This window comes from Neofelis nebulosa, chromosome 2 (genome assembly GCF_028018385.1).
Source record: "Neofelis nebulosa isolate mNeoNeb1 chromosome 2, mNeoNeb1.pri, whole genome shotgun sequence".
NCBI classification, from domain to species: domain Eukaryota; kingdom Metazoa; phylum Chordata; class Mammalia; order Carnivora; family Felidae; genus Neofelis; species Neofelis nebulosa.
Genome location: NC_080783.1, coordinates 150,982,974 through 150,997,157, shown reverse-complemented (window position 1 = coordinate 150,997,157; position 14,184 = coordinate 150,982,974). Strand labels below are relative to the sequence as shown.

General features: G+C 41.5%; 1 protein-coding gene across 6 annotated transcripts in view; it reads right to left on the bottom strand.

Annotated features, from left to right (window-relative positions):
• CTBS (chitobiase) overlaps positions 1-14,184 on the bottom strand; it is a 70,262-nt gene that overhangs the window by 31,402 nt on the left and 24,676 nt on the right. Inside the window, exon 1 of one of the 6 annotated variants that reach the window (XM_058716797.1) lies at positions 10,828-11,972. The exons of 4 other annotated variants lie outside the window; for them this stretch is intronic. In XM_058716797.1, the coding sequence (XP_058572780.1) occupies positions 10,828-10,995 (168 nt within the window). In that variant the 5' untranslated portion in view covers positions 10,996-11,972. Of the gene's footprint in view, positions 1-9,610; positions 10,371-10,827; positions 11,973-14,184 lie in introns of those variants that run through there. One more of the 6 variants, XM_058716796.1, reaches the window with a different exon arrangement.

Sequence of the window (14,184 nt, the reverse complement as noted above, 5' to 3'; positions counted from 1 at the left end):
AAAAGACTTTAAAAAAAAGATGTAACAAGAGACAAAGAAGACACTATATAATAATAAAAGGGACAATCCAACAAGAAGATATAACAAATATAAACATTTATGCACCCAACAAGAGAGCACCCAAATACATAAAGCAGCAAATAACATAAAGGAAGTAATCAATAGTAATGCAATAATAGGCGGGGACTTTAATACCCTACTTACATCAATGGATAGATTATCTAAACAGAATCAACAAGGAAACAGTGGCTTTGAGTGACACATTGGACCAGATAGATCTAATAGATATACTCAGAATTCCATTCTCAAACAGCAGAATACACATCCTTTTCAAGTGCACATGGAACATCGTCTAGGATAGATCACAGGTAAGACCACAAAACAAATCTCAATAAATTAAAAAAGATAGAAGTCATACCATGCATCTTTTCTGAATAGAATGCTATGAAACTAGAAATGAGCCACAAGAAAACATCTGGAAAGACCACAAATACATGAAAATTAAACAACATACTACTAAACAATTAAAGGGCCAACCAAGAAATTATAGAGAAAATTTAAAAATTCATAGAGACAAATGAAAATGAAAATACAACCATCCAAAATCTTTGGGATGGAGCAAAAGCTATTCTCAGAAAGAGGGGGCCTGGGTGGCTCAGTCAGTTAAGCATCTAACTTTGACTCAGGTCATGATCTCATGGTTCATGAGTTCCAGCCTTGCATCTGGCTCTGTGCTGACAGCTCAGAGCCTGAAGCCTGCTTCAGATTCTGTGTCTCCCTCTCTCTCTGCCCCTCCCCTGCTCACACTCTGTCTCTCTCTCTCTCTCTCATTCTCTCTAAAATAAATAAAAATTTTTTAAAAATGGGGGAGGGTGTCTGGGTGGCTCAGTTGGTTAAGCATCCTACTTCGGCTCAGGTCATGATCTCACAGTTCCTGGTTTGAGCTCCATATCAGGCTCTGTACTAACAGCTCAGAGTCTAGAGCCTGCTGCAGATCCTGTGTTTCCCTTTCTCTCTGCTCTTCCCCTACTTGCACTCTCTCTCTCAAAAATACATAAACATTAAAAAAAAAAAATTTAATTTTTTTTTTAAAAGAAGAAAAATCTCAAACAACCTAACTTTACACCTAAAGGAGCTAGGAAAAGAAGAACAAACAAAACCCAAAACCAGTAGAAGGAAGAAAATAATAAAGATTAGAAATAAGTGAAATGGAAACTAAAAAACAATAGAACAGATCAATGAAAGTAAGAGCCAGTTCTTTAAACAGATCAACAAAATTAACAAACTTTAACCAGAACTATCAAAGGAAGGAAGGAAGGAAGGAAGGAAGGAAGGAAGGAAGGAAGGAAGGAAGGAAAAGAAAGAAAGAAAGAAAGAAAGAGAAAAAGAGAGGACACCAAATCAGAAATGAAAGAGGAGAAATAACAACCAATATCACAGAAATACAAAGGATTATGAGAATATTATGAAAACTTATATGCCAACAAATTGGAAAACCTAGAAGAAATGATTAAATTCCTAGAAACCTATAACTTCCTGAAATGGAATCAAGAAGATAATAGAAAATTTGAACAGTCTAATCACTAACAATGAACATGAATCAGTAATCAAAAAATGCCCAACAAACAAAAATCCAGGACCAGATGGCTTCACAGGTAAATTCTACCAAACATTTAAAAAACAGTTAATATCTAGTCTTCTCTACTCCAAATAATAGAAGAGGAAGGAAAGCTTTCAAATTCATTCAATAAGGCCAACATTACCTGGATACCAAAACCAGACAGACACTACCAAAAGAGAAGGAGAGAGAGAGAGGGGGGGGGGGGGGGGGAATGAACTACAGGCCAATATGTCTGATGAACAGACACAAAAAATCCTCAACAAAGTATTAGCAAACTGAATCCAACAATACATTAAAAAAATTCATTCCTCACGATCAAGTGGGATTTATTCCTGGAATGGAAGTATGGTTCAATATTCACAAATCAATCACTGTGATACATCACATCAGCAAGAGAAAGGATAAGAACATATGATCATTTCAGTAGATGCAGAAAATGCATTTGACAAAGTACAACATCCATTCAACTGGCAACAAAGTAGATTTAGAAGGAAAGTACCTCAACATAATAAAGACTGTATAAGAAAAATTCACAACTAACATCATATTCAATGGTGAAAAACTGAGAGCTTTCCCCCTAAGATCAGGAACAAGACCAGGGTATCTATTCTCACCACTTTTAGTCAACATAGTACCGGAAGTCCTAGCCACAGCCATCAGACAAGGAAGAGAAATATAAGGCACCCAAATTGGTAATAAAGAAGTAAAACTGTCACTACTTGTAGATAACATGATACTAAATATAAGAAAACCCTAAAAACTTCACCAAAAAAACTGCTATAACTGATAAATGAATTCAGTAAGATCATAGGCTATAAAATCAACATAGAGAAACTACATTTCTCTAACACTGTAACATTAGTGTTACATGTAAATGTAACATTAGTGTTACATTTCTAACACTAATAATAAAGTAGCAAAAAGAGAAATTAAGAAAACAATCCCATTTACAAGTGCACCAAAAATAATAAAATACTTAGGAACAAACATCCAAGGAGGTGAAAGACCTGTACTCTGAAAACTATAAAACACTGATGAGAGAAACTGAAGACAACAAAAATTGAAAGATATTCCATGATCATGGATTGGAAGGGCCAATATTGTTAAAATGTCCATACTACCCAAAGCAATGTACAGATTTAATGCAATCCCTATCAAAATACCAACAGTATTTTTTCATAAAACTAAGAGAATAATAAAATTTCTCTGGAACCACAAAAGACTTCAAATAGCCAAAGCAATCTTGAAAAAGAAGAACGAAACTGGAGGTATCACAATCCCAGATTTCAAGATATACTGCAAAGCCGTAGTAATCAAAACAGAACAGTATGGTATGGCACAAAAAATAGACACATAGATCCATGAAAGGGAATATATAGCCCAGAAATAAACACACAATTATACAGACAATTAATCTTTGACAAAGGAGGCAAGAATATGCAATGGGAAAAAGAGAGTCTCATCAACAAATGGTGTTGAGAAAACTAGATAGCTACATGCAAAAGAATGAAATTGGACCAGTTTCTCAAATCATATAGAAAAATAAACTCAAAAGGGATTAAAGACCTACAAGTGAGACCTGAAACCATAAAAATCCTAGAGGAGAATACAGGCAGTAATTTCTCTGACACTGGCCATAGCATCATTTTTCTAGATGTCTCCTGAGGCAAGAAAAAAAAGCAAAAATAAACTATTGGGACTACATCAAAATAAAAAGCTTCTGCACAAGGAAGGAAACAATCAACAAAACTAAAAGGCAGCCTACAGAATGGGAAAAGATATTTGCAGGTGACATATCTGATAAAGAGTTAGTATCCAAAATACATAAAGAACTTACACAACTCAACGTAAATCCCAAATGATCCAATTAAAAAATGGGCAGAAGACATGAACAGACATTTCTTCAAAGACAACATTGGGATGGCCAACACACACATGAAAAGATGCTCAACATCGCTAATCATCAGGGAAATACAAAGCAAAACCATAAAGAGATATCACCTCACATTTGTCAGAATAGCTAAGAAACAACAAGCGTTGGTGAGGTGGTGGAGGAAAAGGAAGCTTCATGCACTCTTAGTGGAAATGCAGCCACTGTTAAAAAACAGTATGGAGGTTCCTCAAAAAAATTAAAAATAGAGCTACTATAAGATCCAATAACTTCACTACTGGGTATTTACCCAAATAATATGAAAACATCAATTTGCAAAGATATGTGCATGCTTAACATTTATTACAGCATTATCTACAATAGCCAAATTATGGAAGAAGCCCAAGTGTCCATCAATAGATAAAGAAGACGTGGTGTGGGGGGCACCTGGGTGGCTCAGTCAGTTGAGCATCTGACTCAGTTTCAGCTCAGGTCATGATCTCAGAGTTTGTGGGACTGAGCCCAGTGTCGGGCCCTGCACTGACAGCATGGACCCTGCTTGGGATTCCCTCTCTTCTTCTCTCTCTGCCCCTCCCCTGTTCATGCTTGTGTGCGCTCTTTCTCTCTCAAAATAAATAAACTTAAAAAAAAAAAAAAAGATGTGTGTACACACACACACACATGCACACACACACCACACACAGTGGAATATTACTCAGCCATCAGAAAGAATGATATATTGCCATTTGTGACAACATGGAAGGATCTAAAGGGTGTAATGCTGCCTTTCAGCCAGAACAACCATCTTCCAGTAATTCACCAAAATGACCAACACAAAGGGAAAAAGGAGAGGTGCATGCTATATGTTCTTTAGACCTTTTGGAAAACATGGAGTTGTTCCCTCAGCCACATACATAGGAATCTACAAGAAAGGTGATATTGTGGACATCAAGGGAATGGGCACTGTTCAAAAAAGAACACCCCACAAACGTTACCATGGCAAAACTGGAAGAGTCTACAGTGTTAGCCAGCATGTTATTGGCGTTTTTGTAAACAAGGGCAAGATTCTTACCAAGAAATTAATGCATGTAGTGAGCATATTAAGCACTCAAAGAGCTGAGATAGCTTCCTACAGTGTGTGAAGGAAAATGACCAGAAAAAGAAGGAAGCCAAAGAGAAAGGTACTTGGGTTCAACTGATAAAAGGCACCAGCCTGCCCCACCCAGAGAAGCATACTTTGTGAGAACCAATGGAAAGGAGTTTGAGCTCCATTGAGCTCCAAAGGAGCCCATTCCCTATGAATTTAAAAAAGGGTATAATGCTCAGTGAAATAAATCAGAGAAAGACAAATACCATATGATTTTACTCATATGTAGAATTTAAGAAACAAAGGAAAAAAAGAGAAAACAGAAAAACCCTGTTAAATATAGAGAACAAACTGATGGTTACCTGAGGGGAGGGGGATTGGAGGACGGGTAAAATAGGTGAAGGGGATTAAGAGTACACTTACGAGGAGCACTGAGTAATGTATAGGACTGTTGACTCACTGTATTGTACAACTGAAATTAATAAACACTATATGCTAATCATACTGGAATTCATTTTTTTTAAAAAACAACAAAGTATGGTTATCTTTAACAGAAGCAATTAGGCTTTTACAATCCTGAAGTGGATTTCCTTTTATTAACTGTGGGTCAGAGGAGGCAGGGGCTAAGTGCACTGGGTATTCTGTGCTATTACAAAGGGTGAGACCCTCAGAGTTCCAGTGTGGGTGGATCCGAGATTTAGAGGGACCAACAGCAGTGCTTTAGGCCAAGGTATTTGGAGGATCTCTATAAATTTTGAGAGGTGGGTCTAAATAGTGCTGTTTGAAGATGGTATGCACAATGGAAGTGTTGTAAAACCAGCCAAACCACACAGAATTATAAACACATCTGTAAAATAGTAAAACAGTAAAACAGGTTCCCTGATCACTATGAAGTTTGAGAGGGGTTCCCCAGGTATAATCTTTTCAAACAGAAGCATTAGCCTGTCTGTAAGAGAAAGCTTCGGTCCAGTGAGAAAATATACAAACCATTACTAAAACACATTTAGCCATGAGAGGGGAGGTTGTATAAAATCCATTTGTAGGAATAGGTTTCTCTGGATAGTAGGCACTTTGGACAGCCTCATTAACTTTTCTTTACCAAAACTGGTTCATAAATGCCATCCTCTGTCAGCATGGTTCAATGCATGTACAGAGGGAAATATGGGAAATTTTAGAATTTCTGGTAAGGCCAGATTGTTATTTGGTTCAAACCAGGGTTCTATTTTTATGCAGCCAACAATTATTATTATGGAGCCAATATTGTTTTTCCCTCTCTAGGGCCAGCTATTAGGCATCTCTTACCAATTTTTCCAAAATTATCATTTGGGAGAACAGCCCGTTGAGCTGTGGCAGAGGTTTGGCTATTGATTTCCTTGAGAGTAGCAATTTTGGCAGAAATATCAGTGAGGTGGATTACTTTGGCCTACAGGGAGTGAGTCTGGAATGCCCAGGAACCTTAAGAGTCAGGTGGGTCGACAAAAATATGGCATCTAATACATTTTGGACATAGGAGCCATTTTAAATTCTATTTCCATTGGAAGTAAGGACATCCCATTGTTTCCATAATATTCCAAAGTCATACCAACTAACAGTATAAATGCTTGTGGTTTTACCCTTGGCTACAGTAGAAATTCAAGTAAAGCCATAGGCGTCAGCATGTTGGGCTGAAGTATACAAAATATAAAGGTGCTGTTTCAAGGACTTCAAAAGGAGTTGCACTAGGATATTCAGTATCATACTTATCATGTTTATCCTTTAGGTAAGGACCATCAGTCAGTAAACCATGAAAAACCTGCACTCACAGCAGTTTCATATAAATTGCCACAGGGATTCAAAGGTAATCTGTCAGCACCAAGCAGTCATGAGGGGTTTCGCCTGGATGCAAATGTAGTCCTTATTCTCAGATCAGGTGCCTTAATGATCAAACCTGAGTTTGAGCAAACTGCAGTTTTTCTTTGTAGACTTTAAGTCCTTTGAAGTCCAAAAGTTTGAGGGGCCTCTGGGTGGCTCAGTCGGTTAAGCCACCAACTTCAGCTCAGCTCATGATCTCACGGTCTGTGAGTTTGAGCCCCGCATCTGGTTCTGTGCTGACCGCTCAGAGCCTGGAGCCTGCTTTGGATTCTATGTCTCCCTCTCTCTCTGGCCCTCCCCCACTCATTCTCTGTTTCTCTCGCTCTCAAAAATAAACACACATTAAAAATTTTTTTTAAAAAAATTAAAAAGGGGTGCCTGCGTGGGTCAGTCGGTTGAGCGTCCGACTTTGGCTCAGGTCATGATCTCACAGCTCGTGGGTTCGAGTCCTGCATCGTGCTCTGTGCTGACAGCTTGGAGCCTGAAGCCTGCTTTGAATTGTGTCTCCCTCTCTCTCTGTCCCTAACCCACTTGCATTGTGACTTTGTCTCTCTCAAAAATAAATAATAAACATTAAAAATTAAAAAAGTTTGAACAGGTATATTCTTCCTGTGAAGAAGTTTGAAAAGAGGAGCAGAAAAGCAAATTGTCTACATATTCTAACAGGATAGAGCCTGCATAAAACTTTATCACATCCAAATCAGCTTTTAAGTTTCATGAAAAGTAAAAAGGACTGTTCAAGAAACGCTGGGGCGTCACTGTTCAGGTATATTTCCCTTCTTTCCAAGTAAAAGCCAAAAGATATTGGCTATCCTCACCAGCTGGAATACTAAAAACATGCCGCATAGATCAATTACTCACTTAAGAATTTGCTATCAGTGGGAATTGATGTTAGTGGCATGTGGGTGTTAGAAGCCACAGGGTGCCAAGGAATAACAAGGTTATTTATTGCTGGCAGGTCCTAGACAAACCTCCATCCTCAGACATTGGGTTTTCTCATAGGTAAAGAGGGGTATTACAGGCCAAGAGCAGGATAAGGAAGCCCCAAGCCTTGTAATATCCTATAATGGGCTTGATGTCTCCTTGAGAGGTTTATTTATAGGGTGTTAATTATACGAGAGGGTTTAAGAGATCTATTTGAATCTTGATGGGAGGTTCACTGTGCATCTTGCCGATGTCAACTGAGGCTTTTGCCCATAAAAAGGAGGGTAGCTCAGCCAACAGAAGCTAATTTAATTTCCCTGATTGGCTTTTATTACTATTGTCAAATTCAAGAATTATTTCCCCCTTTTGGGAAATATTTTGGCATGATACTTATCTAAGAAATCTCAGCCCAATAAATGCATAGGGGTGGAATAACTAAGGAGAAAAAGGGTATGTCTCCAAGGGCCTAGACAAAAGGGAAAAGGTTCAGAAATAGGATCCTGTTGAGGTTTTTTAGAGATACCCACTATTTTAACTGTTTTAGTGCTCTAAGGCACTGCTTTGTAGCAATAGGGTTAAACCCTGAGAGTGTAGCTCTGGGGTCAATAAGAACAGAGAGATTTTCATTCCCAGTCTGGGCAGTGGTTTCTCTGAAGCCAATTAAGAGGGAGGATTGAGAAGAGCCCCTATAATTCCTTGGAGCTCTGTCACTGGGAATTAAGAGGACATTGGAAAGACCAACTAGAAGGCTGAAGGTACCTGCAACACTTAAATTCATAAAAATCTTTTTTCCCCAATGTCCTGGCTCTCTGCAGTAACAACAGAAACTAAGGGTTGTTTTTTGTTTGTTTTCATTTTGTTTAGGGGGCTTCATTTGCTGGAGTTGAAAATCAAGAATTTTAGCAGTCTTTTAGGTGATTCGTCTAAGATGTGAGCGAGCAGATTTGCCAAATTAACTAAATCTGTAATGGTGAGTTTCCTGTTTCATCCTGATCCTTTTAACTAAAAGAGAAAGATCCCAGGTAAGCCCATTAATAAACAGAACTAAATGCTACCCAGGTAGACTCAACATCTAAAGGAAGAGGAAAAAATTCTTAAAATACAATTTGGAGTTGATTGTAAATAGTCATGAACAGGTTCATGAGGCTTCTGTGTGGAAGCCTGAATCTTGTTTCAATTAGGTTTAACAAAAGCTACCCTAATTGCTCGGTAGAGATTTCCAGTGAGTGTTCTACCCTGTTGCCAAAAGTTAGGGGTTTCTCTAAATCCCCTTCAGGATGTTACCTCGGGGCTAGTTTCATCCAATCTTTGGCCTGGTCCTCACCACCAAGCAGGTGAACTAATTAATATAAATCTGAGAAATGAAGTTAAGTCTGAAAAACGATGCTAAATTCTTCAGCAAATTTATGGGGGTCATCAGTCACTTTAGGAAACTTCATGACTCACACACAATTCGGTCTTAGTCCAGGGAAAATAAGAAACTTGGGTTTTATTTAGATCCTCAAAAGACTTCACTTTAAAGAGGAAGGTTTTAACAGGCTCAGGAGAGGAAGGAGGGGAGAGAGATTCCTGTCTGCAAAGAGGGAGGGGAAAGGGGCCTCAGAAGCCATTTTGATTCCTTTCAGTTGTTGGTTTGCCTCAGTTAGATTAGAAATAGTATCTTGCAAAGAGGCAAACTTAGAATCCTGAAAATATCTGGGAGCCTCAGGGTACAATTTAATATAAGCATCCCATTCAGTTTTTTGCTTTGTTTTAGAGCCTCAGCTTTCTAATTTAATTTTGAGTAAAACCAGTTTGGGGAGATAGAAATTCCCCATAACAGCCATTGATGTTCTAAATTTTGGTTAAGTCAGTCCATTTAGTTATAAATGCGTGCAGGGAGGGACCATTGTTTTAAAACAAAACCAGCCAGAGTCTGGGTCGGGGGGGCACCCTCAAAGCATTCTGATGACTGGAATCCCATTTCATGGAGGTTTTTCTCTAGAGCAAAGAGAAAAATTTCTAAACATTAGTTTTAGTAGATACAGCCTGGTTCCAAAAGGAATCAAACCAAAGGCCAGCACAGTTCCAGTAGAAACAGTCCGGTTCCAAACAGGAGTCCCAGCAAAGGCCAAATGAGTATTCTCATACAAAGAAAAAAAAAAAAAAAAAAAAGACAAACAAACAAACAAAACCCAAGGCCTTAAAACAAATCCCAAATAATGCCTGGAGAATTCAAACACAAAGCATGGAGCTCGAAATCCAGGATAAAACTTACCCTCAAACCCCAGGGTGGGCGAGAAAGTAGTGAACCCAGGCTCTCTGGGTACCAGCACGCATTTGCTCACCACCTTCAGAGCTGTTGGGGGTCTTCTCTAGATCCCACTTCTGCTCACTAAGTAATATTAACCTTGAAAATAAAACTGCCAGCTATTTTACCAGCAAAAAAAAAAAAAAAAAAAGTGTTTTTTCGGGAATAGCAGAGAATTGCAAACCAGGACAAACAGGCTACAGCAAAACCATAGGCAGATCCACAGAACAAAGGAGAAAAAAAGTACTCTTTTATGGAGGAAAAGGAGAAGTTAGGAAGGCTGTTAAAAACAGTCAATCGGAGTAAACTAGGAGTCTGAAGTATAGTGGCCTTTCATTGGCTAAGTTGTAACGACTTCTCATTGGCTGGGCTGTTGCCAGGGTGGAAGAAAGCCTTTCTTCCCCCTGCTAGGGTAGTAGAGTGGTATCCACAGGCGAGGTGCCCCAGCTCTCCTCGTTGATAAGGAGTGGTCAGTGTGAGAGCTCCCCCTGCTTGGCCTCCTGACTCCATTCCAAAGGAGGTTTCCTTCTGATTTTCACAGGACTAAGTCTTTCCTCGTTCAACAGGAGTTGAACCAGGAGTCCTCAAACTCTAGGTGTCACGTGGTTTTCATCCTGCCTGCCAAAGGGTGTTTGATTAGTTCCCAAAAGCCTTAGACATTGTTAGGTGGGCGAAAGGAAAAATTAAAGACCGATTTTTACCGCCCTTTTTGGGTTGTTTTGAGGTACCTAACAGAAAGGGCTGGTAGATAGGGAAAAGCAAAGGTAAGCAGAACATCCTGCCTTCCAATGTACTGTTGTAGGTCTGAGATTCTTTCAAACTAAATATTCATTTTCTTGCAAAACGATGGAACGTGCTGCTTGGGAAATACCTCATCATCCTACTTCCTTGCTAGTGTGCCCAGAGTGCCACCCGAGGGGCACAGCAGGGCAATGAAACAAATTTGCATTTGAGGTCAGACCTGGGTTTGAATGCCTGCCTGCCTCTTTCGGGCAGGCACTAACTGTGAGACCTGGGAGGTTACTCAACCTCTCCGAGTTTCCTCATCATCGGCTGAAGGCAGGCCCTCAGGGAGTGGTCAAGGTGGGTGACTACACCCACACCACCTCTTCTTAGGGCTCAGTTTTGCTTTTCTTACAGGGCCACGAGGACCGGACCTGGAGGGGCAGGGGAGAGGCACTGACCTCGAAGTCAGGGTGGTGGCGGATGGGTTGGCACAACGCTGGATCCTGGCAAGGGCAGCGGGCCCCTGCCCAGAGTGGCAGCACCAGCAGCAGCAGCAGAGCGAGCCCAGGAATGCCACGTGGCCGGCAGGCGAGGAGGCATAGGCGACAGAGCAGCGGCAGGGCCATGACGGCAGTCACTGCCCGGCAGGAGTATGTTCCTCCAACTGGTGGCTCAGGTCCAGCCTCTCAGCAAGGCGGACCCTGCTTCAGGGCAGAGGTGATGGCGTGGGAGGGGCTGAGCAGTCTGGGCCACTGGGGACATGAAGGTCGGGTGAAGGAGAAAGGCCGTGGTGAACATCTCCCCTGGCAAGCCAGTGCCTCATGCCCCCAGCAGACCTGCTGACTCAATCAAGTAAATATCATCACTCCCTCAAACTCACAGACACCCCCTCAGCACTCTACACCTGTCTTTGTGTCGTGGCCTTTGTACTCCTCATGCAGTATAAACGTGGAAGCAGTCCCCCAAATGAGAAGCAGGGGGCTTTGAAAGAGGTGACTGAGCAACATGGTTGGAATGGTGCGGGTTAGGGAGCTCTCCTGCGGTGCTCTGAAACCGGCCCCCATTCACAGAGGGCAGGGAGAGACCAGAGACAGAGGCAGCCACTCCAGGTTGCTAGGTGGCAGTTTTAACAAAACAGCAAAGGGAACTTACATACGAGGCTCCTCTTGGACAGCGGCAAGACGAATGGATCCCTGTGGCTGCCCTCCACGTCTTAAAAAGCTTATCAAGAGGCCCTAACTGGGCTCAGGCACATAATACCGTGCAGATGTTTTTACCACCACATCACCACCTCAAGGTTATGTCCTTGGAGCAGCCTCTGGGAGCAGGAAAGGCAAGCGGAACCTGTATTCCAAGAACAGGGGCGCGGGTGAGGAGCCTCAGAGTGCTCACAGGTCAACGGGCAGGCGGGCATGTCTTTTTGATGACATTCCCCAATGCGCCACCCTCAGTAACAGGCTCTTACAATCTCACATGCCTGAAGGGTCAGCAAGGGGTTTCATTAACGTGGAGGTGGCTCTTTTGATGGCTATCTGCTGCATCGGAGGAGGATGCCACAGCAACAATACAGGCACCTGTTAGAGAAAACACAGATTAAGACAATAATTCCCCAAATTAGTGACACCTCTTTCTATTAAGAGCCCTAGGATCCAAGCCATTGATTTAGTCAATCTTCTAGCCTGGGGTTGGATCACTCAGGGCATTTTCACCTGTGTCCTCATGTGATTCGATAAAGATCTACATTAGCATACTCATAAGGTATGAGCTCAGAACATTTTGGTGCCTCACAAGGCACCTCCTTGTGAGGTAGTAATAATGTCCAAGGACATCCTATTTTAGAAGATGGTTTTGCCTGGGGTGACTCAGTCAGTTAAGCGTCCAACTTCGGCTTGGGTTATGATCTCACGGTTCGTGAGTTTGAGTCCCGTGTCGGGCTCTGTGCTGACAGCTCAGAGCCTGGAGACTGCTTCATATTCTGTGCCTCCCTCTCTCTCCCTGCCCCTCCCCTGCTCTCACTCTGTCTCTCTCTCAAAAATAAGTAATAAACACTAAAAAATTTTTTTTTTAAAAAGACAGTTTTTCTCACTAGAGTCATTTCAGTGTTCAGTAAGGACAGGTTTTTTTTTGGTTTTGGTTTTGATTTTTTGGCTATCGTTCAGGGCGTGCTGACTGAATTTAGTAAGGACTTCTGTGTATGCTATAACATCCTCCAGGCCTATGGAGGGAGCAAAGACAGTAGCCAAATAATCATACCAGTGAAAGACAGTGTCTACCTGGCCTTGAGGAGAGGGAGGTTGGCAGCTTTAGGAACCTGACTTAGTTGTGCACACTACACATGTTGGCCCTGGGGGGCAGTACTGTGAGGTGTGACGAGATAGACCGAGGACAGGATTTGCCAGAAGAGGAACCCCCATCTTCTCTTCTCTCTCAGGCTGTACGTTCTGTTTCAGACAGAAACAGAACTGCTGCTTCAGATTCTGTGCCTCCCTCTCTCTCCCTGCACATAATACTGTGCAGATGTTTTTACCACCACATCACCACCTCAAGGTTATGTCCTTGGAGCAGCCTCTGGGAGCAGGAAAGGCAAGCGGAACCTGTATTCCAAGGACAGGGGTGCGGGTGAGGAGCCTCCAATCACCTGGGTCCAGCTCATGGGTCAACTGGCAGTTAACATCTTTTTTGATCATGTCCCCCAGTGAATGGCTAAAAGATTTTTAAGATACAGATATTTGTTCTGAATACAAGCATCTAATTTTGCTTCCTCTCATGCTTAAACTCCAGTAAAAACTTAAGCCCACAAGGACAAGGAGATGACAGCAACCTCATTTTGGAAGCTGGAAAGCATGAGAGGTGAGTACCCCAAACCCCAAAAGTATGGAAAGCTGAGAAACAACCCAGTTTAAACCACAGAATCCTTAAAATGTTCCAGAACTGCAAGAGGTGCCTCAAGAATTAGAGCAAAGGGGGAATAGGGAGAGGCTGTCTGAAAATAAGGGGAATATGGTGAAAGCTGCTTAACAAGCAGATCATTTCTCCAGGCTTATGTCTCTAGGCAACTATCTCTCTCCCATCTCGACTGAAGTCTGGAGGTTTCATTCTCTGGAGTGGGTACATTCTCTAATGTCCTTCCAGGAGAAAGATAAGAAAATTGGGAGAGCAGTCCAGCAGATAAGAAATCATCAATTAAGTAATTCAAGAAAAACTTCCAGGACTGAAGCACTTGAGGTTTCGGAATGAAAAGGCCAAGAATAGATCCTAAAAGCTTCTAGAGAAAAAAAAAACAAGTCACAAAAGATCAAGAATCAGAATATCATCAGATTTCTCAACAGCAACGCTTGAAGCTCAAAGACAATGAAGGAATGCATTTGAAATTCTAAGAGTATGGTTTCCACCTAAAATTATTAGTCAAGTGGGAAAGTCATTTCAAACATCAAAATATTTACCTATCATACAGTCTTGCTCAAGCAACCACTAGAGAATGTGTTTTACCAAAACAAGGAAGCAAGCCATGAAAGACTAAGAGGGGTACAGAAAATAGGAGATGGCACTAGGAGCCGGGGACTTTGAGAGGTAATCAGGTCATGAAGTAGGCATCCTCCTGAATAAAATTGGTGCCCTTATAAAAAGGACTCTAGAGAGTCCCATCACCTTCCTGCTGCCTTGTGAGGACACAATGAGAAGAGAGCCATCTTTGAGCTAAGAAGCGGGCTCTCACCAGACACCAAATCTGCCAGGGACTTGCTCTTGGACTTCCCAGCCTCCAGAACTGTAAAAAATATGTGTTTGTTGTTTAAACCACGCAGTCCTTGCTACCT